Consider the following 25223-nt stretch of genomic DNA (forward strand, 5'->3'; position numbering starts at 1 on the left):
GAGGCGGGGCTTGGTTCCTATTGCTTTTCTTTTCCCCCTTCCAAGCCCGCCCAGGGCCGAGTGGGCGGGGCTTCCCGCCGAGACACGCGCGGGAGGCAGGAGGGAGGGAAGGGGCGTGGCCCAGCCTCCCCACACAGAGTGGGCGTGGCTTCCTTCTCAGCTTCGCCCCGCCCCCTCCCGGGAGCCCGGCAGCGGCGGGTTGTTGTTCCCCGGGGCGGCCGCGCCTTTTGCTTGGGGGGGGGGTGTCCTCGAGGGGGGGCCCGAGGGAAAGTGGGGTGGGGTGGGGCGGTGGGTGAGACCAGTGAGAGGCTGTGTGTGTGTGTGTGTGTGTATCGGGAAGGGGGGAGTTCTTTGTAGGAGAGGAAGCATTAAAAATTGGGGGGGGGGAGGGAGGGAAATAGTCCTGCATGCGGGGGGAGGGGCGCCTCTAAAATATGCAGATTTCGGCCTTCATTAAGGCACCCCCCAGCCAGCTTGGTTAGCTCCTTGGTGGGGGTTTCATCCTCTCTTCCCCCCCCTTTCCAACACCCCACAACAGCCCTGCAGGGAAGGGAGGACGAGGCCCCTCCCCCACTCCCTCCCTCCCCTCCCAAATTTTAGGAGCGCCCCTCCCCCCTCCTCGAGGGTGGCCCTTCCCTCCTCCGGGGGGGTGCTGGGGGTGGGAGGAAGTGAGGAGCCCCGACGGCAGCCAGAAGCATCCCTCCCCCTGCAGGTGTGCGTGTGCACGCGCGTGTGTTGTGCAGAGGTGCGGGTGCAGCGCCGCTTGCACGCGCTTGTGATCGGCCGCCCCCTTCCTTTCCTTGCCCCGCTTGCTGGCCTTCCGTCCGGTGGAGTGGCCATGGGAGACGGCCGGGAGGAGGAGGAGGAGGTCGGGGACGTGAACTCGAACCTGCTGCTCATCAGCCCCTCCAGCACGGGGGACGCGGAGCTGGACCGGGCGGTCCGGCAGTGGCTCACCTGGGACAAGGTGGGTACCGACCTGCCCGCTCTTGGGGGGGGAGAGGGGGACCCCCACCTTCTCTGCACTAGGATGCCCACCCAAAGCCTTGCAGGATTCTGCCCTTTCGGGGAAAAACCTCGGTGGGTGGGTGGGTGGGTGCCCCTGGGTAGAGCTGTCAGGGAGGGAGAAGGATGATGGCTAGCTGCGCAGGCGGGTGGGTGGTGGTGCAGAAGGCGTTGCTGGGTGCTGGAGAGGGGTGCGGGGGGGGGTGTCTGGCCAGCGTCGATGGTGCTAAGTGCCGAAACCCATGCCTGGGTGGAAATGCTGGCCGGAGGAAAGACATCTGAAAGAAATCTTGGTGTTTTTTTCCCCTTTGCAGGGCAGGGGGGATTTTGGGCAGGAGGTCTGAAGGATGTCAAATGTGCCAGGAACCTCCCTGAAATATATATGCAGTATTTGAATATATGTTTGTGTATTACCCCCCCAACCCAATTGTCCATCACCTTTCTTCCCTTTCCACCTGTCTATTGTATTGCCAAGCGTTTCCAGCGGGTGACCGTCGTGCATCGGTGATCGATCCATCTCTCAAAATCGTACAGTTTCTGGGAGTGCTAGGAAGCGTGTCTGCCATTGGTATGGGCACCTCTTTCTCGGCCAGATTAGCCAGGGTCTCCTTGCTGGGGCTTCAGAGGACAACGGAAGGCTTGCCCCTCCTGCTCTCAGCCCCTCCGGGTTTCAACACCTATGTCTTGCTATCCCAAAACATGCACAGGGATGCTGAGCGTAAAGCATCGTGACGCATCGGATCAGCGCTAAGCGCAAGGAGCAGTCAGTCGAGGGAAAGGGATTCAGCCAGCTGGATCCTTAACCTTTCTCTGTTCCAAAATTCAATATTTACAGCAGAGAGCAGCTCAGCCTTTTCGGTTTCAACGCTCTTCACCTACTTTCTCCGGAGAGCCGTTTTTGGCCTTAAGCTCCCCATAAATTCTTTTGACAAAACAGAGCATTTTCAGAATTCCACGCTATTGGCAACTCGCCCTTTCTGGCTTGTTTTGAAAAAAACGCTTCCCTTTTGGGAGGGGCGAAAACCGGGTTTGCTTTTATTTCCTTTTATGTTTTGGTTCCCACAGGGAAGTTGCTTTAGACCAGCATCAGTTTAGTTTTCTCCTTAGTTACTGGTAATGTTTATATGCTTTGGCGAGCAACACCAGATCTAATTCTCTATATTTTCTCCCCTGTCCTTTCCTTTCTTGGTGAGGTCATAGAGAGCTGGACTAGCATTCTGACGTGAGACAAGGCGAGACCTTTCTGAAAGACACCAGTGTGCAATTCTGAAATGAATTCTGGAATTATTGGTCAGTGGGGCAGTTATTTTTAAAGCAACTTTTATTTTTAGCGCTAAGACAACACCAGGAAGCAAATGTTTAAAAACTTTTCACCTACCAGCTATATTAAGCAGGATGGAAGACATCTTAATAGCGTTGTATTTTTAAGTAAGCCCTGAAGATAGCAGTTTGTGATCTTATTGCAACATAACAAATAATGGTGTAATTGGTTTTGGCAAAGACAGGCCTGATGAGTTAATACACATTAAATCCACCCGCTAAGAGGTACTGATGAGAGAACATTTTGTCTGCTTTGTAAAAGAATATTAATATGTTTTCCTTAAATAGCTGGGATAATACAAATTCTGGACACGTTTGTAGGAAAGAAAGATGCTTTTCCAAAAGATGCATCTTGGTGTTGAGAATATACGTTCTTTATTTTGTATAGCACTATTATCTAATTGTTTAAATTACGGTGTCTGCATGCTATAATTTTCAGAACTGAGCATTCAGAACTGATGTAGATGGCATACTCCATAAGCTGTTGTTTAATACTTGCAAAAACAGCGCCAGAGCCTTCTCATGTAAAGTTAAAATTAATTCCACCCGTGTTCTGTATTTTTTAAAAAATTCTAACCATGAGTATACTTTATTATTTGGGTAGTCTGCTGATGTTGCAGCTTAGCTTCTCGGCTATTTTAGGCAGCAATTCTTTCTGGGGTGGGATATAACAAATGATTAATAATATATGCTACCAACTGTAGCGGTAGGGATAAGAAATTGAAAACGTTGCCTGCGTATGAGAGAGGATGTGAATCTCACCACTGCTTGCTGTTGGAGGAGCTAAAGTGAGGGTGGGGGGGAAAGCAGAGAGTTTTCTCATGTAAAGTGCTTGCATGAAATCTCAAAAGGATTTTTCCAGGAATTTTTGGGTCATTTTTAAAAGGCATAGTGGTCCCTTTGCAGAGTGGCATCTTTCCTGGGAGGAATCCCCTAGGAAAGGAGAGGAGAAATCCCAACCTGTGCAGGATTGTTCCAGCTCTAGTTGCAGAGTGGCACCTCTCCTGTGTAGGACCTGCCAAAAACATTTTTTTTTACCTGTGCAGAATTCAGCAGCTTCCCATGCAGAACGACAGGCCAAAACTTCCTTTTTCTTTGGAGAAGACATTTTTCTATATTCCTTGTTATGGATTTGCCTTGAGGTTCTAAGAGGTCCCAAATAGCTAGAACCGCAACCCCCATCAGGGCCGAAATGCTTTTGATTCATAGGGTTAAGGTCACGGAAAAAGTGACAAAATGGGACTCAAGAGGCCTGGGTTCGAATCCTCTCATCCCTGTAGAAAGTCAATGGGGATAAAACCCATAAAACTGCACCTTTAATGTCTCACTTACCTTAAAAGCCCTGTTAAGGTTGCTATGAGTCAGTTTTGACTTGACAACACATAACGTAACAAGCATTTTATTGCTGTCGGTGGCTTCCGGCATTTTTTTCTGAGAAAAGCTCCCTGACATTTTTCCTGTAGCAGTTGGTTGGTTTTCTGCTCCCCCTTTCTCCCAAGGTGGGGACCCCAGACAGCTTACAAAAGCCAACAATCTAAAAATCGAAAATCCAGAGTGCTGCCTATGTCTTGTGTTTAAGTCTATTGTAGTATGTACTTATAACTGTTTTTTAAACTATCCTATTAACCTGTTTTGAGGCCCACTTCTGTGAGAAAAGTACCATATAAATGTACAATAAATTAAGAACTGCTGGATCGCTCAGTGGTCTGCCTATGTTGGGAGTTCGATTCCCCGCTGGGCCTCTGACAGTGTCCGGACTCAATGACCGAGCTCTGCCGTTCTAGGAGGCTGATGATAAATTCATTTCTGCTTTATGCAGTAGAATTTTTGGTGCTGAACTTTCCATTCTGTTGAAACAGGCCAGAGCTTTCTGTGCTTAGCTCAAGGCTGCTGTGGGTGAAGGTCTTTAGGGCTGGATCCAGCCAAGTGCATGTAGCCTGCTTTGTCGCTTACTTCTGATAAAGGTACCGCGGACAGTAGATCTACACCCCTGGCGCTCTCCGTGATCTCCTGGGACGCCGCTGGGTGGACAGGATCCCTCCCCAATCAACGGAACTCATCTCTGCTGTTCAGGGGGATGTGTCACGTTCCTTGTCTTGCTCTCCTGCAAATAGTAGATGGGTGTTTACTGGATCCTTCATGAGCCCCGCTGAGCAGGAAAGGGATAAACAGAGGCTGTAAATTAAGGTTAGGACTGTGCTTTAAAATGTTCCATGTGTTTTGTGTAGTCTTGCTCTAGAGCAGTGGATCCCAACCTTGGGCCTCCAGATGTTCTTAGACTGCAATTCCCAGAAGCCTTCACTATTAACTGTGCCAGCCAGGATTTCTGGGAACTGTAGTCCAAGAACATCTGGGTTATCCAAGGTTGGGAACTACTGCTGTAGAGGTAACTAAGGCCATGTGAATGAAATGTGTATCTACGCTTGGAATAGGCCAGTGCAGAATGGAGAGAGACTGGGTTTATTTTTATATATATATACAGCGGTGCCTTGCACAACGAATGCCTCACACAACGATGAATTCACACGATGGCTTTTTTTGAAAAATTTGCCGCCTCACACAACGATGTTTCCTATGGGGAATTTTCGCACAACGATTTTGGGACCATGCTTCGCACAACGATTGCGTTTTGGGTCCCCTGTTTCACTGAACGATGTTTGCAAAAAAGAGCAGGAAAGGTGGCTGTTAACAGTTTTAAATGCTTGGGATCATTGAAGCACCTTCTAATACGGGTGCACACCTGATTTGGCTTTGATCTGAGTCTTCGTTAATTTATGGTGAATATTTTTGTGCCCCATAGGAAACAATGGAGCTGTCAGATTTTGACAGCTGTCAAAAGTTGGTGGGGGGGAAAATTCAGCAAAAATTAACGAAAAGTGAGATCAAAGCCAAATTAAGTTTGCACCCGTTTTAGAAGGTGCAGAAGCTGTTCCAAGCATTTAAAACTGTTTTTGACCCTTTTATGACACACTTAAATTTGCAAAAATTGACTTCGCTAAACCATTAAAATGCATTGGAAAGGCTGCAATGCATTTGAATGGAGGAAACATTGTTTCACACAACGATGTTTCCTATGGGGATTTTCACTGAACGATGGCAATCCGTTCCAATTGGAACGGATTAACCAGTTTCCAATGCATTCCTATGGGAAATGGTGTTTCGCAGAACGATGATTCACACAACGATGAATTTTTTGGAACCAATTAACATCGTGCGAGGCATCACCATTTTTGGAACCAATTAACATCGTTGTGCGAGGCACCACTGTATATATATATACAGTATATATATATATATAAAGAGAGATAGATGTGGATAGATAGATAGATAGATAGATAGATAGATAGATAGATAGATAGATAGATAGATAGATAGATAGATAGATAGATAGATAGATAGATAGATAGATAGATAGATAGATAGATGGATGGATAGATAGATAGATAGATAGATAGATATAGCCAAAGATCTTTGTTTGGAAAAACTGTATGCTTAGGCTACTTTGCTTTCTTGTCCTTTTTTTTAGCTTGCCTGCCTTTCAGATAAAACCCACAGTTTCAGCTACTGCCCTATCAGTTTCCTGCTGGTTTTATGTTCTGTATTGTTTTGATTATTCAGGCAAAATAATGTGGAATGCCGGCCTCTCATGAGAAGATAGCTTTCATGGAGGTGAGCTTGAGCTGGGAACAAGGTCCTTATGTAAGAAGCTAAGAAGAAGAACCCTGTGCTGGATCAGGCCCAGGGCCCCTCTAATCCATCTCCCTGTATCTCCCAGTGGCCCCAACCAGATGCCTTTGGGAGCACAGGAGACAACTACATCCCTGTCTCCTGATCTCCATCTTCTCCAGCATCTGGCCTTTGGAGGGACCTTCTTTTTTAATCCTGGAAATGATACATCCTCATCGTGGCTTGTCACCTGCGATGGGACGTTTTGTCCAGTAATCTGTCCAATCCCCTTTTCAAGGTCTCTAGGCCAGATGCTATCCCCACATCCTGTGGCAAGGAGTTCCGCAGGCTAACCACATGCTGGGTCAAGAAATATTCTGGGAAGAGATGGCTGTCTGCGTCCTGGGAATCAAACAGGGGAGTAGGTCAGTGAATATTTCTGTTGTGTCATGTGTTTTCCCGTGATGGTGCAGAAATCCCATTAGTTTGTGAGTGGCTCTTACAGGCTGCTTTAGTTGTGATGCATGATAATGGATAGGTACCATTCAGATGCATTATATACGTGCAGTCTAATGATATCTTTTCCTAGGTGCAAGAGTAGAAAAGCTCAAGGTTTTGATGTTTCTGAGGTGTTATTTAATCCATTTCTATCCTTCAGACCCTACGTAAAATGATAGATTGAACCCGTATTAGTCTTGCGGTGAAATAGAAAAAGTGTTATTTCTCAAAGGGGAAAATGAAAACTGGTTCAGACACGGTCTCCTTGAGACGACCTGAGTGACCGGCTTTCAAAGCCTTTTCTTGCTATAATCTAAAGCAGCCTAACTAGAAAAGTTTTCCATTGACTGGCGTCTGACGGGAGAGACTTGACCTGTGTATATATATGTGCTTTTGTTTGTACACTCTATTCTTGTAGGCTGGCGCATGGAGAGAAAGGGCCCGTTTACTGCTTCCAGTGGAAAACTAATTTAATCGCCTTGCAAGTGAGCTCGGAGATTCGGGGCTGTTCGGTAGTTAAAATGATGATGATTTTGTCTGGCAGACAGATCAATGAATAACTCCCTGGCTTGTTCTCTCCTTGGCATATGACTCTCCGAAAGGCAAATCGAGTTCTGTAGTGAGATTTGAAAGCAAAGGTATGGGGTTTGACGTCCCCCCCACCCACAAAAACATGATGACAGCATTATTTTCAGAGACTTTATTACTGACTCAACTGTCCAAGTGCTTGGAGATAGTCTAGAATAGCACGTTTTCAGGGATAACTTAGATGCATGTATTGTTATTCACGGTTTTAGCCACTGAAGGTGTGTGTGTGTGTTTGTTTCCTAGAAATAAATAGCTGGTTTCTGCGCCCTTCACCATTGGAACAGTAGAAGAGATGCGTCTTTTGCTTGCCCTGCTGTGCTAGTTTAATTGGAGCAAGGGGGGTTTTCTGTTTGCACGAATGTTCATGCTATCCGTAGCTATAGGGTCGCTATATATTTATTTTCTGTTTCAAGCAAATTAAGGGAAGTTGTGAGAGTTGTACGTTTCATATTTCCCTGTGTATCTCATTATAGAGTTGTCCTGTTACAAGGATGGGAGAATCTTTGGCCCTCCTGGCATTTTGGACTTCATCTCCCGGAAGTCTCAGCCAAGAGGCCCGATGGTAAAAAATTATGGGAACTGGAATTCAGAAATCAAAAAGGTCACTAATTGTTCACTAACAGCCAACTGGATAATCTGGATGTTGCATGTTGGTTAAATGATGTGATGGGGAGGGGGGAAATATCCCTGTCATTTTCCTCAATCGCTTCTTGCTCTTTCTGGAGAATCCCTGTACAGGAAAAGTGTTATTCCTGCACAGGACTAAAGATTCTCTGCAGCATTGTGTTCCTTCTACCTGTTTCAAAGGGATCCTATGCATGAAAGATGCTGTTCTCTGCAGGAATTGTCCAAACCCTTGGCCTGATGGCATTTCTTCCTTCAAAAACATGCCAGTGAAACGTCCAGGAAATCCTGTGAAATTTCTTGGGGTAAAAAAAGTCTGACGGAGAAATTTTGCTATGTGATGAAAAGGATGATTTCTCCTCGAGGGCGAAAGCTGCAAAATGAACACAGGTGTTACACATCCTGCACAGGCATCTTTTTCGCTAGAAAATTTTCTGGCCATAAAAACACAAAAACTACTCTCTTTGAAGTTCCGGGTGCTTAAGACTTTTCCCGTATTTAATGAACCATAACTGGGAGAAGGTGAACCTAATTTACAGTACATTAAATTCTAAAGCTCGTAGGTTTGTGGATAATTGGGCAACGAGGGCTGAGCCAGTAAATCAAGGGCATTCTGTTAAAAGGATTAGATCTTATTGGAACACTCGGGGTTGTTTTGCTGGATGCAAAGCAATGTTCATCTAGTCAAATGACAGAGGTCTTGTTGGGATTATCCAGTAGACCTACCTTGTAATTAAAAGCTTGTGATTTTAAAGTAAATCTCTTAGTCATCAGAGTATGACAGGACTTTAAAAACTGTGTACTTGTTCTTTTCTGTTATACTTGGTAATGCATGGCATAATCCTTCTTTATTGTTTCTTATTCTCTCTCAGAGCTCTGAATTGGCAGCTGTTTCAGGCTTGTGAGTTCTGCCCCCAGGATTGGAAACTTTCCAAATTATGGAAAGGTACAGGTTTTCGTGATCTTTATCAGCCGTTGTTCCTGAGTGAATCAATCCTTTTGGCGATTTAAAGTACAAATACAATCAAACAAACCCTTTCAGAGATCTCATCGATTAAATAAACTTGTAGTATCAAGTGCCCTGTTTCGTGTTTAAAAGATAGGATTAAATGCCTGAAGGACACCCTCGTCACTTGGGGCGGATTATGAGACGGGCGCCAACTGTAGTACAAACCAGAAAAAAACAGCGAATTGGGCTGATTCGTGCTTCGGTTCACAACCGAGTTCGGGGATCCTGTTTTGACAAAGCAACATGAAGTGCCAAACTCCACCCCCCCCGGGTGCTTCGTTTTGCTTTGGCAAAAACGATGCCCCCTTCTGTTGGGTCCTGCCGCCATGTGTCGGAGACGGTGGGCCGGCTTCCTTTCCAGGAGCTGGGCTTGCTACCTCCGTCCATGCGCCAGCTGCCCAGTGGATCAGGGCGCATGCACAGAGAAGCAGCGCCCAGGCTCCTGGTGGAGAAGCCACTGTGGCAGCCCGACAGAAGCAGGTAGCTCCCTCCATAGGGCACAAACTGAAAACCAAACCGTGAATTGGTTCGATTTTCTAGTTCGTTTGCAGTTATTCGTGACACACCACAAACGATTACAAACCATCCTTTTCCAGGTTCGTGGCCCTCTCTTAATGGTGAACCTCTGATTTTTGGGGAGACAAGTAATTTCCAGAATGGAAATGGTGTTGTGGAGTGCAGGAGCTGAGCTGAAAAAGCTGTGTGTGTGGTTATGCGTTACGTGATGAAGGCGATGGAGGTGTGTGAGGAGAGGGCCTCTGAGCTCGTGTGCTTGGCGGGACTTGCAGCGTTGCGGGCAGGGAGGCGGGAGCCTTGGTGAGGGAACAGGGCACCGTTACGTGGAGTTAAGAGAATGACCCCGACAGTCTCCGTACCGTGCGCCCCTATTTCAGCGGAAACTCAGATTCACTTCATTTGGGCTTACTCTCAGAAGGTTGTGGTTGAAATCTCTTCCATAGGCTGCATTTTGTTGTGAATTCATGGCCTGGCGTAATGGAAAGTGACACTAGCGCAAATGGGCCTCGCAACCAGGAATGGCGCCGGGCCGTTGTGCCGTCAGTGGTGCAAACCCTTGCACAATGCGTTGAGGATGACAGTTCCTCCTCAGATGTTTATTTATTTATTTGATTTGTATCCCGCCCATCTGGTCTATACGGCCACCTCCATGGGTGACTTCCATGGGCGGAACCACAAGCTGCAGAGTGGTGTGGCAGGATTTTTGTCCATGTTTGTAAATGTTTTCGGCTTACAAAGCCCGACACCGTTCGGGGCCAGACTGTCTTGAGAGTCCACATCTTCTTCTGTAAAGACCTCCTCTGGTTTTTAGATTCTGAAGTGCTGGAAGAGCTGTGTGTAGTCGGCACTCGGGTGAGGTTCGTTCGGTTGTGGTGTAGAGGAAGGTGGTGCAAAATGCTTTTCCCATGGATGTCAAGCATGCCCCCCTTTTTAAAATGTATTTATTTATTTTATTTATATCCCACCTATCTGGTCTTACGACCCTAAGACAGGGTGTTTTCTGACATCAGTTTCAAGACTGATCTGGTGATTTAGACATTTCGTTATCTCTGTACAGTGTTTGAGTCAACAGTTTTGAATGGATACAAGTGGTTTATCACTTTTTAAACCTATTGATAGATATTTATTGCAAGCCACGCCGGGATTTTCAGAATAACCACTAGTATGAAATGCTACGAATACCCACATTTTAACTGGGGGATGCATGCTTGTCTGATTATGACTGGACATCAAGGAGCGCATAAAAATAATCAAGTTCGCCTTGCTGGAATATTTTTAAGTCATTATTTCAATTAGGGTCGATTTAAGCAGTCCGTTCTGTTGTCGACATGGTGGCGCTGTGGGTTAAACCGCAGAAGCCTCTGTGATGCAAGATCAGATGACCCACCGTCGTAAGATCGAATCCCAACTCCTGCCAACCTGGCCGTCCGAAAGAATGTAAAAATGCGAGTCAATAAATAGGTACCACCTCAGTGAGAAGGTCACGGTGTTCCATGTCTAGTCGCGCTGGCCACATGTCTACAGAAACTGTCTACAGACAAAATGCTGGCTCTATAGCTTGGAAACGGGGATGAGCACAACGCCCTAGAGTCGGACATGACTGGACTCAGTGTCAAGTTCATTACCTTTCCCTCTGTTGTGAAAAGATTCAACACTGAAGCTGTGTGTGCGGGATTAGCTGTGCCATAAAAGCAGTGCAATGTCTGGCTGTCCAGAGCGCTTCCACGGCCATACTTCTTTAGCCTATTTTTTCCCCCTCTTGCTTCCAGTAATTTTTCCCCCCAGTGCTTCCTGAGTTTCCATGGGACTGACGGCTGTAATGGGCTCTCCATGGGGCAACCTCTGAAAGCGGTTCCGATAACTTCAGCTGGTTGCGCATGCTTGTCTCTGCCTCCGAGCAGATGTGAGCAGAGAGGATCATATTCAGCCGGTCCTGCTGTGGTCGGCAGTTGTGTTGCCATCTGGAGGCCATCCAAAGAGAGGGTGCCCATCTCTAAAGCCCTTTACAACCTTGTCATGCCTGCCTTTTATTCCTTTCCTCTCCAGATCAGGGATCAAAGTCCCACATAAATGTCCTTCCGTGAGAGGTCCTAGAACATAAGAGATGTAGAACGGGAGGGACATGGCCTCAGAGCTGAACCTCCAGGAGTTCCAAAGGCATGGTCCAAAGACAGTCAAGAACAGTCCAGGAACCCAAACCAGGGGTCCAGTAACACAGGGAACAGGTAGAGGAACTAGTAAACACATTGCCTACGGTCCCTTAAGAGTCTCGACTGAGTGTTTTTAAAGAACTGCTAGAGCCACCCTATCCAGCACTCAGCTGCAAATGTTTGGTAGCAAGAACGAAAACTTATTTCCAGAATTTGGCCTTTGGGTGGGAAAAAAAAACCTTCTCCCACGGAGACCCTTTCTCTCAAAGAAGCCTTCCTTAAGTAGTTAGAGTACCTAGCCCTCATCAAAATAGATTTTGACAGGTGCCCTGCCCCTGCGAGGCAGGACTAAGAGCCTAAAACCAGAAAACCTTTTCTTGGGCCTTCTGGATGGGATAGTGCCTTCCGTGTTCTCAGCTTTCATTGACTGGGTGGGGGTCCCAGCTCCCCCCCTCTTAATTCGGCCCCTGTGTTGTTGTTGTCTGCAGCCTGAGGCTCCTGGATCCCTGGGTTTCCAAAGTCTTTGGGGCTGCCCAGTTTCTCTTGACTTGGATCTCGAGTGTGGGATTCTGTTTGGAGTGGTCAAAGAAAGAAGAGGAGGAAAACTCCAATTTCTATCCCTGGTTTTGGAGATTGCTGACTGTTGGAGATCCCCAAGTATTTTTTCCTACCGTATTTTTCCATGTATAAGAGACCCCGTTTTCTAATGCAAGATTTCTTCAAAAAAAGTGTGTGTGTGTGTGGGGGTAAGCAGGAATCAAAGTGCTTTGATCCCTCCCCCCTCCTTACTTCCGTGTATAAGATGACCCTACATTTTTAATCTAAATGTTTTAGACAAAAGTATTGTCTTAGACACAGAAAAATACGGTACTTCCTAAATTGTTATTTTTTTTAAAAATTGGTATCCTTCCTGGGCACTAACCTCATTATGATGATGATGATGATGATGATGATGATGATGATGATGATGATGATGATGATGATGATGATGATGATGATTAGTGATTGAGTAGAAAAGCAATAGCTGCTTTCTCTTTATTATTTTAACGGACGCAAAATATGAGCGATAAATTATACGAAGCATGCATAGGAAGGGGGAAAAAAATAAGTGCATGCTGGCCGAAAGGGAGAGAGGAATGAAAAAAGAGAATTGTGTTATTTTTATAGGTTAAAAAATGTAGGGGAAAGGGAACATAATAGAAGTGCGTAACATTAAGTTTGATATTGAGAAACTTAGTAGGGAAACTTGAAGGGGCCGTCTGCTGAAGCCGAAGGCTGGATGGCTTAGGGCAGATTATTGTCACAAAAGAAAATATCTCCGGAGCTGCTCCCACTTGGGAGAATGAGTCAGTTCTTATATAGTCCGTGGATGTACAAAATAGAGTGCTCTTTACTCCGGTGTAAATTGGCCAATGTGGTTCGGCCCATCCGCCTCCTTCGTAGGTGTCTTTATTCGAATAAGTTCTTTTTTCGTTCGTTCGGTCTGTGACCAGCTTCGTTACATCGATTCGTTCATCATGGAGCTGGTCACAGGGCAAACGACAAGACAAAGAACTAATTAGAGCTTCATTAACATGCCCTTGAAGAAGACTGATGAGCTGAAACGCATGGAGCATTTTATCCTGGAATAAAGAGCGCTATTTTTTCCCCTACATTCTAGAACTACAGTTTCCTCTTTTTTCAACCTAATATTTCAGTGGATGTACCAGTTCCTCTCGTTATTTTCTGAAATATTATCAACAGCCATTCTAAAAAACGCCCTTTCCTGTGAGCGGGTCCATTTTCAGCTGCCTTTTTCATTGATATAAAATTAAAAGAAAATCTGCTAAAGGCATGGCAGAACCGATGGTTCTTCTTTGTAAAACCCAGCTAAAAAGAATCAGTTTCTTCCTCAAAGCTAAAGTCTTTGTGCTTCAAAGACAGCTATTGTGCACAAACGTATAGATGTTTACAGTTGTTAATGACTTCACTATTGCCAATATATTTAACTAATCAGCGTTTTGGAAGTTCGTTACTTGAGCGATTGATGCTGTTGTTGCTTAGGAATTTCATGACCTTGTCTGTCTCATTTTCCACTTATTTGTTACCCTGCAACCATATGCATTGTTTGTATAGACCTGTAAATCATAGAATCACAGAATAGTGAAGCTGGAAGGGGCCCCTGAGGCCATCAAGTCCAACCCCTTGCTTGTTGTTTAGTCGTTTAGTTGTGTCCGACTCTTCGTGACCCCATGGACCAGAGCACGCCAGGCCCTCCTGTCTTCCACTGCCTCCTGGAGTTGGGTCAAATTCATGTTGGTCACTTGACCCTGTCCAGCCATCTCATCCTTTGTTGTCCCCTTCTCCTCTTGCCTTCACACTTTCCCAACATCAGGGTCTTTTCCAGGGATTCTTCTCTTCTCATGAGATGGCCAAAGTACTGGAGCCTCAGCTTCAGGATCTGTCCTTCCAGGGAGCATTCAGGGTTGATTTCCTTCAAAATGGATAGGTTTGTTCTCTTTGCAGTCCAGGGGACTCTCAAGAGCCTCCTCCAGCACCACAATTCAAAAGCATCAATTCTTCAGCGGTCAGTTTTCTTTATGGTCCGGCTCTCACTTCCATACATCACTACAAGAAAAACCATAGCTTTGACTATTCTGACTTTTGTTGGCAAGGTGAGGTCTCTGCTTTTTAAGATGCTGTCGAGGTTTGTCGTCGCTTTCCTCCCAAGAAGAAGGCGTCTTTTAATTTTGGGGCTGCTGTCACCATCTGCAGTGATCATGGAGCCCAGGAAAATAAAATCTGTCACTGCCTCCATATCTTCCCCTTCTATTTCCCAGGAGGTGATGGGACCCGTGGCCATGATCTTCTTTTTTTTGATGTTGAGCTTCAGACCATTTTTTGCGCTCTCCTCTTTCACCCTCATTAAGAGGTTCCTTAATTCCTCCTCACTTTCTGCCATCAGAGTGGTATCATCTGCATATCGGAGGTTGTTAATATTTCTTCCGGCAGTCTTGATTCCAACTTGAGATTCCTCCAGTCCAGGCTTTCGCATGATGTATTCTGCATGTAAGTTGAATAAGCAGAGAGACAGTATACAGCCTTGTTGTACTCCTTTCCCAATTTTGAACCATTCACTGTTTCCGTATCCAGTTCTAACTGTTGCTTCCCGTCCCACGTATAGGTTTCTCAGGAGATAGACAAGGTGGTCAGGCACTCCCATTTCTTTAAGAACTTGACACAGTTTGCTGTGGTCCACACAGTCAAAGGCTTTTGCATAGTCAATGAAACAGAGGCAGGAATATAAATCAAAGGAGATGTTCCAGGTGGTTTTCCAATTTTCTCTTGAAGGCCTCCAGCGTTGGAGCGCTTGCCACCTCCTGAGGGCATGGGGTTCTGTTGCCGTACTGATGTTACTCCAAATATCTAAGAAAGGATAATGTAATCAACAAAAACTCACATTCAAATAATTCTGTTAGCTTTAAATGGTGTTATTATTCGTTTATTTTCATCATCCTTTTTTTGCAAAGATGTTTGTGAAAGGACATTTAACCTTCTCTTCTTGCATGCTCTATTTACTGAAGTAGAAAAAAACCCTCCCCCCCCCACCCCGTTGTGTGACTGATTTTACAAACTTTAATTTATTCTTCCTATGTTCCAAGTGGAGATTAGATTGGGAATTAAACAGCTTTTCTGCTGCAAGTTACTGGTCGGGCTGTATAGTAGGATGCTTACTGCTGATGATGCAAGCCTGTTTTATCAGGCTGTGGTGAGAAAGCAGCTAGAATTCCTTGATAATAGCAGAGTTCAGCCAAGGTTAATTTCTCGAGGCTTATGAATCATCCATCTGTCTCAAATCTCATTGTTCGCAACAGACCACATCTTCTAGAATTTAGTTTTCGAAGAGGTAGCCGCATTAGACTGTGCAAGCATCTCGGGCAAAAGCGAAAGAAGAGTAAAAAAATACAGAAGACAAAGACACTGGGCTGCTACCTTGACTCTTTTTGTTGTCTTTATTTTTATTTTTTTTATTTTGTTTTTGCCTGATCTTCCAGAAAGAAGCATAAGAATATTGGCATGCTATCTCAGGTGTTAGGAAATGGTGCTACCACCAAGGAGAGCAGTCACCTTCAACAGATGCAGAAAATACAGTTGTGCCCTGCTTAACGATTACCCCGTATAATGACGAATCCGCTTCACGATGTTTTTGCTATCGCAATTGCGATCGCAAAACGATGTTTTCAATGTTTTTTTCTCGCTTTGTGAAGATCCGTTCCCTGCTTCAGGAACTGATTCTTCGCATTACGACAATCAAAACTGATCGTCAGGTTTTCAAAATGGCCGCCGGGTGCTCAAAATGGCTCCCCACTGTGCTTAGGGACAGATTCCTCTGCAGGCACTGAAAATGGCTGCCCCTATGGAGGATTTTCACTGGATGGTGAGTTTTAATGCGTTTCAATGGGCTTTTTAAATTCGCTTTATGACATTTTCGCTCTACAGTGATTTTGCTGGAACGAATTAACGTCGTTAAGCGAGGCACCACTGTATAGCTGTACATAGCCAAGTATTGATAGGGAACACAGTTGCATGCAGTACTTGCTGGCTGTCATCGTAAAATCATTGTCATGGATTGATTGATGGATTGATTTACATATAGTACCTCCTATCTAGAACATGCCTACTCTGGGTGGTTTACGCTTTATATATGTTCTGATACAGCGAAGCACCCTGCAGCAGTTAAAAAAAGAGACTTAACCATTTTTGTTTGACACAGTTTTTTGTTGGCGTAGGGAGCGAAGGTTGGCAAAGCCCAGGAAAACGCACGCCAAATACATTTTTTAAAAAAGTCTGAAAGATGCTGCTTAAAACTTTCTGTTGTTTTTGTTGCCAAGGCTCCGGTGGCTTGTCTTCACAGTAAATCTTTTTGTATATTCAAAGTATTATTATTGTTTTAAAACCCCAAACCATACTTACTTGCGCAAGAGTTGCTTGTATGAGCCAAAGGGATTTTCCATGTGCACAATGCAAACTCTGTGCAAAACTGTATAACGTCATTCCCGCTGTCTTCCAGGAAATAAAAGGAAGGGTTCCTCTACTGTGATATTTTTTTCTTCCTCACTACTAGGGACTTGAAACAGGACTTGGGGAAAAATGGTTCTGGAGTCGTTGAGTTGGGGTCTTTAAGCCACTAGGTAATGGTGAATGAACGAAGAGAAACTTAAAGATCTTATTTTAAACCGTGGGAATGCGAGTGTGCAGAGCTTTGCAAAAGTGCCAAAAAGGTCTGGCTGGAAGCTGAAGATAACGAGCGTCTTAGGTCGTCTTAGCGCGCCAGACTGGCTCCCTGACTGGGAGGCTGTTTGGGGTGCTGGGTTTTTAATCGTTCTCTGCAATATCTGTTAGCAACAGGCCTCACTGTGCTGCATGTGATATATTTAGGAAACATAACCCATTGACTTGGGGGCATTTGCGCCGAAGGGGGTTCATCTTAAATGTCTCCGTGGTGGGTGTGGATGGTTGAATGGAGGTGAAACTTCCCCGGTGGTGCTGTTGCGAACCTTGACCCATCCTAAGGGAACTCTTCTTCTCCTGTTCGGCTGATCCGAACGGCACCTGGACAACTGTGTCTCGGTTCGTCCGCCAGCTTTAGGATGATGAAGGCTCACAAGTCCAGACTCTGATGCTCTTTCCTTGCTTGTCCCAAGTCCGAAGCTCTCCCTTGACCTCTCCAGCTGCCTCGGTTGTTGGGGAGCCCATCTGCAGCCTATCCGTAGGGTTATTAGAGTCATTCCTTCCGGTCACCCTGAATTGTACAGAAGCTAGAATGAGAAAGACTCGGGATCTGTGCCATTGCGTAGAAAATAAATGCCACCGATCTTGTACGAATGATCCGTTCGGTTAGACCGAGGGTCCCCGGTAGTCAGACCTTCTTTCTAATTGCCAGGTCCCTCCCTGTTGAAGCACAAAGGCAGAATTCTCTCTTTTTGCTCTGAAATTTGAATGCTCTGAAGAATACAGTGGTGCCCCTCTTGACGACGATAATCCGTTCCAGCAAAATCACTGTAGAGCAAAATCGTCAAGCGAAAAAAAAACATTGAAATGCATTGAAAACTGGTCAATGCGTTCCAATGGGGGAAATACCTCACCATCCAGCCAAGATCCTCCATGGGGCGGCCATTTTCCGGTGCCTATATAGCGAAGAATTCATCCTGAACGCAGTGGGGAGCCATTTTGAAAACCTGATGATCAGCAGTTTTTGATCGTCGTTAAGCGAAAAATCGGTTCCCAAAACAGGGAACAGATTGTCGTCAAACAAAAATTGCCCATAAAATCATCGTTTTGCTATTGCCGTCAAGCGATTTTGTGCATTAACGAGGTAATCGTCAAGCGGGGCACCACTGTAATTGCTCTGAACATGAAGTGAATTTTTTTAAAAAAAGACAATCAGATAAACTACTGACGAGGAGTATCAAATCAAAAAGCAGGGGTGCGATGCTGAAAAGTTTGGGAATTGCTCATGGAAAGAGGAGGTCCGACGGGCAATTTCTCAAGGAAGGATTTGTCAGACATGGTAGGTTTTCACTTGCAGGCTGGGTTGGAAGAAATGCTAGAGAAGCGTTTTCTGTCACGTAGAAACTTCTGTGATTCTCCTCATGCCCCCCCTTCTCTCTCAGTTTGAGACTGAAAGGTTCTTGCGCTTGAAAACTCTGCCTTCTCAATGCATGAATGAGCCACGCCCGTCCCCAACACACCAACCCCTATGATCGCTGAGATTGTTAAAACAATCAGGTGCTGTCACATCAGTCCTGACAAAACCTTTGCAGGGTTTTCTAGGTAAAGAGTACTTGGAAGTGGTTTCCCCCTTCCCGTCTTCTGGGGGTATTTTTATTAATTATTTATTTGTTGGATTTCTATCCCGCCTGTCTAGACCAAAGGTCTGCTCTGGGCGGTTTACAAATTTAAAAACAATAATACCAAAACCTAGGTAGCCCTGGGACTGCGGTGCAGCTGGCCCCAAGGCCACCCAGGCTGGTTCTTCTCCTGGGAGGCCCAGTGGGGGGAATCGAACACCCAGCCCCTGGCTCTGCAGACCTGAAACCACGGAGCTATCCAGAATGTTCCCTGTGCATTAACTGTGCTCAGATAATTTGGATTTGAATCTGCCTCGGCTGGGCTTGACAATCTTGCTTGCCAACCATTTGATTGGATGAGATTGTGGCTCAAGGCTATTACAGTGGAATGTATAGAAATGGGACTAGACTTGGCCAGTGCACAGGGTTCAGATCCTGAAGGAGCTTGTGGCGCAGTGATTAAACTGCAGCACTGCATTGAAGACTCCGCTCACAACCTGTATTCAGTCCCTGGCAGGGCTCAGGTAGCCGGCTCAAGGTTGAGTCAGTCTTCCATCCTTCCAAGGTCAGTAAATTGAGTATCCAGCTCATGGGAGGGGAGATGATAATGTGTAGCCTGCATAATTAAATTGTAAACCACCCAGAGAGCATTTTAAGCGCTATAGGTGGCATAGAAGCAGCCTGTTTTGCTTTTTGCTTTCCTTTTCTGCAGTTCCATAAAGCACGTCTTAGAAGGGAGTGTGAAGCCTTAACCCTCACCACGATCTCTCAAGGCGTTCTCTAACATGCTTTGCCCTGTCGGCTTGATCTGGACCCTGAAGAACTTGGAACATTTCACCATGGGCTGAGTTTCCTTCTGAAATATGTGATATTCCAGCCCGCGAGCTGCTGCTTTCCGTCTCTTGGAACCTAGATGTTGGCTGACCTCTTTGTGTTAAATGTCAGCGTTGCTCTTTCACCCCTGAGGTTTTGGATTGCATTGCCTTTTTTTAAACCTCTGCTCCGGAGTTCGGTTTACCGGGTGTGCTGTGGAGCGTAGCCGGAGAGCCAGACCGCAGTCCGTTAAGACGTCATGTTGGCTCACCGACTAAATTTGCAGTCAAGATTAGTTTTGTTTATGAGGCAGTACAAATTGCACATCACCGCGTTCTGTGCTCTCAAGCCCGTGGCTCCAAATTCTGGCTGAAACTTGAAAGCATTTGTTAAAAAATGCAATTTGCAAGGTTCTCGGGCTGTGATGATATCTTTCTTCCATTTAGAGAATTTTGCTGTTTAATGTGTACCAGGCTTTCTGGAGTTTTTCCCTGGCTCGGAAAAGGTTCTGTCTTGTGTTTAGCATTTAAGGACTACGACTGGAACCCTGTCATGGTAGTAGAGCGGTGTGGCAGAAGTGCCGTTCGGTGCTCGGAGGAGAGTTATGCACAGACATGTTCTAATAATCTGATCAGTGGAATTTAAATGTGTCAGTTGTTCAGATAATATCTTCAGTGAGAAATTAGGCAAGGGTAAAACAGTCGGGAAAGGTGGGAAATTAGAGAGCAGCTGACAAGCGTCCGCTTTTGGAATTAATGGCACATACCGTATTTTTCTATGTATAAGATGCCCCCATGTATAAGACCCCCCCTTTTCTAACCCAAAATTAAGAAATCTAAGTGGGGCTTAGCAAGTGGAGGGGAAATCATGGATCAAAGCGCTGCAGGATCGCTTTGATCCCTGCTTTCCCCTCCATTTGCTTTTGCTCTCTCTTCAGCTTACTTCCATGTATAAGACTACCGTCAATTTTTAGTCTAAAGATTTTAGACAAAAGTATAGTCTTATACACAGAAAAAATACGGTACCTTCTCAGGGTCCATACTTTGAGGTGTGCACAGACAGGGTTCTGTGGGGAACCTGAATTCTCTGCCAGCATCGCCTTCAGTAACAAAGGTCTTAATTTCTTGATAGAAGATGTACACAGTAGGGCTGTAATGTTTATGTCGTTGTCATGTGCCGTCAAGTGAACCCTGATTTATGGCGACCCTTTGAATGAGCAAATCTCCAAAATCCCCTGTCTTTAACAGGCCTGCTCAGCCCTTGCAAACACAACCCTGTGGCTTCCTTCAGGGAGTCAGTCCATCTCCTATTGGGTCCTCCTCTTCCCTTGCTGCCTTTCATCTTTCCCAGCATGATTGCTTCTTCCAGATAATCCTGCCTTCTCAGGAGGTGCCCAAACCACGGTGGCTTTGATCTCAACATTGTTGCCTCCTGAGAGAATTCAGAATGGGACCCACTTGTTTCTCTTTCTCGCCATCCAGGGTACAGTGGTGCCTCGCTTAACGACGATAATCCATTCCAGGAAAATCACTGTTAAGCGAAAACATCGTAATGCGAAAAAAACACATTGAAATGCATTGAAACCCCTTCAATGCATTCCAGTGGGGGCAAAACACACGGTGTGGCGAAGATCCTCCATATGGCAGCCATTTTCGCTGCCTGTCTTGCGAGGAATCCATCCCAGAAAACAGTGGGGAGCCATTTTGTTTACCCGGTGGCCATTTTGAAACTGCCGATCAGCTGTTTAAAAAAAGTTGTTTTGCGAAGAATCGGTTCCCGAAGCAGGGAACCGATCATCGCAAAGCGAAAAAACCATAATGCGGTTTCGTCGTAATGCGGGGCAATCATAAAGCGAGGCACGACTGTATCCTGAAAGCTGTCCTCCAGCCCCACATTTCAAGCAAACCAATATTTTTCCTGTCCCCTTTCTCAAACTGTCCAGCTTTTACGCCCGTGCACGGTGATCAGAAATGCAAGAGTGTGGACGATCTTGGCTTTCGTCTCCAGCGACGCCTCCATACATGGGATGAGCTTTTCCGACATTCCTCATCACATGCTGTTGTTTTGCGTGATTTCTCCTGCGCCGTGACCTCCCGTCCTGCTCCAAAGCCACATGTAAAATGCTGAGCCTCAGAGGTCCACTCCTTTTACGGGGCACTTTGCCAAATAATTCGGCTCCATGAAATCTAAAATCCAAAATGCATTAAAAAGAGAAGCAGCTTGGAACAGATTTTTTTTTTTTAAGATGCAAACCAAGCTAACGGGGGCAGCTCTCTCTTGATTTGCCGGAGTGAGTCAAGTCATGTCCCTTGAGTGATCTTTGTACAAGAAAATAGAAAAAGGATCTCGTCTCATTTGAATTACAGGAACGTGGCAGAGGAAAGGCTGGGGGGGGGGTACCAGCCTCCCTGTTCATTTGCATCGGTTGTGCATTGGTTGACTCCATGCATGGGGAATATACAGTTCCCCAACCTCTGTGTTCTTTACCTATTGTATTAGCTATAGGATATAAAAATAAATCTTTTATCTCTTTCAGAAACTCTCAGGTCAGCTTTCTTAACAGCCAGGACTACTTGATACATAAAATAAACCTTGGATAAATCAGAGAGAGCGAGACAGAGGGAGCCCTGGGTTTCCGATATCTTTTGTCAACGAACAGAGCCAAGATAACACTTTCCAGATAATCCAGTGACTTAGATTTGCTCGTTGGCATGGATAACTTATTACATCAAAGAACCGTTGAGATTAATGACTGCATATTAAGCAGCAGAGGTGTGTGGTCCAAATGTGGAAGAGGTCAGTATTTTTATTGACACTACTAAAAATCAAACATTCGGTACAAGCTGAATTCCAGCCAGGTGGCACCAGGGGTGAGGCATATAAAAACACAGATATCCCCACTGGTTGAAACCAGCTCTTGGCTCACCTCAAATCAGATACGCCCGGCAGATCTCTGCCATGACTGTTTTGGGTATAATTTTCTACCCGATGTCTGCTGAAATGAAATTTTACTCCCCACAACGGGCTGGATGTTTGATTCTTAGTGGTCCAAATAAAGATGTTGTTTCCTCTTTTATATTTGGAAGGCACATTAAAAGGGACTCAGCGTTCAGCATCTTGTGTTAACAGTTCTAGTTTGTAGTGAGATGATGTCGGATCGTTCCAGGTTTTGACACGGACTTCATTTATGATTATATTTGTTTATTAGGAATTATTTGTGTTTTGACTGCTCTTTGGTCAAGGAAGGTTCCTGCAGAAGCTTATAATGGTCTCCTTGCTAGTTGGTAACATTTAAGGTGTATGTTTGCTTGAAGGGTTCCTCAAGTGTCTAGTTTTATATCATACTTATCGGTCCTCCGATAGCTCGGTGGTTTAAGGCATCGGCTGGGAGTTCGAGTCCCCCCAGCCTCCTTGACAGCCGCCTAGAGTGGTCCTGACCTGACCAGATAGGCGGGATATAAATGAAATAAATAAAAATAAAATTAAAAATAGACCTCTCAAGCGCTCCTCCAACAGATCTGTGTGCATCGTAATTTCAGTCCTTGCTTTCAGTTTTCCCATCGTTCGGGCCATTTGTTTGGTGTGTGGTAATTAAACGGGCTTCAGTTTTGAACATGTGGAAATATTACAAAAAGACAGGGTGTCTTTGCACAGAATTATAAAAGGGGAAGGAGAAGGTCTTCCGGATAAGAGGATGTGGCTTTGAGGTGTTTGTTTGACCACCTCCAGAAAGATCCTGCTTCAATAATCATGATTTTAGTGTCTTTGGGGCAAAGCTGCATCATAGCTTGTTTTCCTCCCATACAGTGTGTTTGAACGTTTCTTTTTGCAGATTGTCATGGTGGAGGTTGCCGTCTGAAAGCCGTGGCTCCGAGGGGCTTCTCTGCTGGATAGCTCAGTGGTTTAAGGCATCGGCTGGGACTTCGATTCCCCCCAGCCTCCTTGACAGGGGCTGGATTCGGTAATCCATTGATTTCCTTCTAGCTCCGCAGTTCTAAGATGACGATTTTTGTTATTATTATTATTATTGTATTGGACAGATAGCTGCTTGATTTCCTGGTTCTCGGGCTTTAACTTTTTTTTCCTTTGCAAAATACACTCAGAAACGGCAGGTTCTGTCACCAAATTAATTCTGAAGGAAAACAGGTCCCGCGTTCTGTGGTCTGGACGGACATCGGGGTGTTATCTCCTAGACACCTTGAATCCTGCTTTATTTATCTGAGGCCATTGGGTATGTTTAGCCTGGGCAGAAGATGGCTCCGAGGTGATACGATAGCCGTCTTCAAATTTCTTAAGGGCTTGTCACATGGGAGGTGGAGTAAACTTGTTTTCTGTTGCTCCGAAGGATCGGACCTGAACCGATTCCAATTGCAAGGAAGGAGGAGATTCCAATTAAATATTAGGAAGAGGTTCCCGAGGGCAGGAGCTGATTTAGCATTGGAACCACCTCTCTTCGAAGGCGGTGAATTTGCCTTCCTTGGAGATTTTGAAAGGGAGAGATGACATCTGGCAGGGACGCTGGAGCGATGGATTCCTGCACTGGCAGGGAGTTGGACTCAGTTGCTCTTGGGATACTTTCCAATACTACCGTTCTGTGATTCTAATTCAGATCTCAGTAGACAGCAGCCACAGACTTAAAATTAGCATCAAACAATGGTCAGGATGAGCAAACGTCTGCATGGCAAGCAGGTACAACCCAGTAGCTCTGTGCTGAAATTTAGTACGTCTCGCGTTTAATATTCATTGAAGCTGGCCTGCGGAAATATTTGACACGTCTGTTATATCATTTTGGAACTTACTAGAGCATACACTGTTCTTCACAAAGTTAATGGAAAGAAGAGTTTCTTTTTAAATAAAAAAAGCATATGGGAGGACGCAAGACTAGGATATTTGTCGTTCTCTAGAGAGATCTAAAAAAGGTTCCCGACATTGCACTTCATGGAAGCACAGAACTATAGAGCTGGAAGGGGATCCCCAGGGATCATCTAGTCTCACCCGCTGCCAAAGCAAGACATCCATACCTAAGGCCTCTCTAACTGGTGGCCATCCAGCTTGTGTTTAAACACCTCCAATCATCCTCTGAGCCAATCCATTCCATTGCTGAACAGCTCTTACTGTCAATATGTTCTTCTTCATGTTAAGACCAAATCTCCTTGCTCATATTTTCAGTCCATTAGAATCCTCTGGAGCTGAAAGAACAAGCTTTCTCCCTCTTTCACCTGACTGCTCTTCAGGTATTGGAAGGTGGCTATCACATCTTCTGTCAAGTCTTCTCAGGTATTGGAAGATGGCTGTCACATCCTCTGTCAAGTATTTAAGCTGAATACGTCCCTCTCCCTACGCCACTCCTCATAGGGCTTGGTTTCCTGATTGTCCATTCTGGTTGTCCTCCTCTGGACCTGATCAATATCCTTCTTAAATTGTGGTAATCAGAACTGGGCACAGTATTTCAGGTGAGGTTTGACTAAAAAAGAGGTACTAGTGGATCCGGACACTGTTCTCTGATGATGCAACCCAGTATTTCATTGGAACCCCCCCTCCTTTTGCTACCACATTACCCTGTTAACTCGAATTAAAGCTTTGGTCCTAGATTCCTAGATTCTTTTCCCTTGTGCTCTTGTCAAGCCAGCCATCCCCTGTCTTATATTTCTACCTCTGGTTCCTTCTGCCTAAATGCAGAGCTTTAAAATTTTCCCCATAGAAGCTCTGTTTTGCCCCAGTTTCTTCAATGGGTTTAAGCCGTCTTGACTCCCGATGCTGTCTTCTGGAATAGGAGCTAATCCCTCTCAGTTTGGTCACAGGCTCTCTAGAAGGGAGGCATCGGCTTGTGGCTGCCCAGCCCTGATTTTGATCTTTATGCCGCTTTAAACATGTCGTCTGCTTTCTTTACAGAATCCTAAAACGAGAGGGCAAATCGAAGACCTTCTACAAAATGGAAGGAACAAGGAGCTCCGGGACCGTCTGTGCCGCAGGCTTACCTTCGGGACGGCCGGGCTGCGCTCTGCCATGGGCGCCGGCTTCTGTCGCATCAATGACCTGACCGTGATCCAGTCGACCCAGGTGGGCTGCTTCTCCATGAAGTCCTCTTGCTAACCTTGTATAAACTGACTGTTTCAATTTTTTGCTACTAAACCCATCCACAGTACAGGCGAGAAGTCGTTATTCACACAGTGACATCTGTGGGCCATATACAGTGGTGCCCCG

At 45.5% G+C, this 25223-nt stretch overlaps 1 protein-coding gene across 1 annotated transcript in view; it reads left to right on the forward strand.

The window, feature by feature from the left end:
• The first annotated feature begins 468 nt into the window (after window positions 1-468).
• The window catches only part of PGM2L1 (phosphoglucomutase 2 like 1), a 59280-nt gene continuing 34525 nt past the window's right edge, over window positions 469-25223 (forward strand). The window contains exons 1-2 of the mRNA XM_020791878.3: window positions 469-967; window positions 24912-25079. Of these exons, the coding sequence (XP_020647537.3) occupies window positions 839-967; window positions 24912-25079 (297 nt within the window). The 5' untranslated portion in view covers window positions 469-838. The remainder of the gene's footprint in view (window positions 968-24911; window positions 25080-25223) is intronic.

The sequence above is a fragment of the Pogona vitticeps genome, chromosome 3 (assembly GCF_051106095.1).
Source record: "Pogona vitticeps strain Pit_001003342236 chromosome 3, PviZW2.1, whole genome shotgun sequence".
Lineage (NCBI taxonomy): Eukaryota > Metazoa > Chordata > Lepidosauria > Squamata > Agamidae > Pogona > Pogona vitticeps.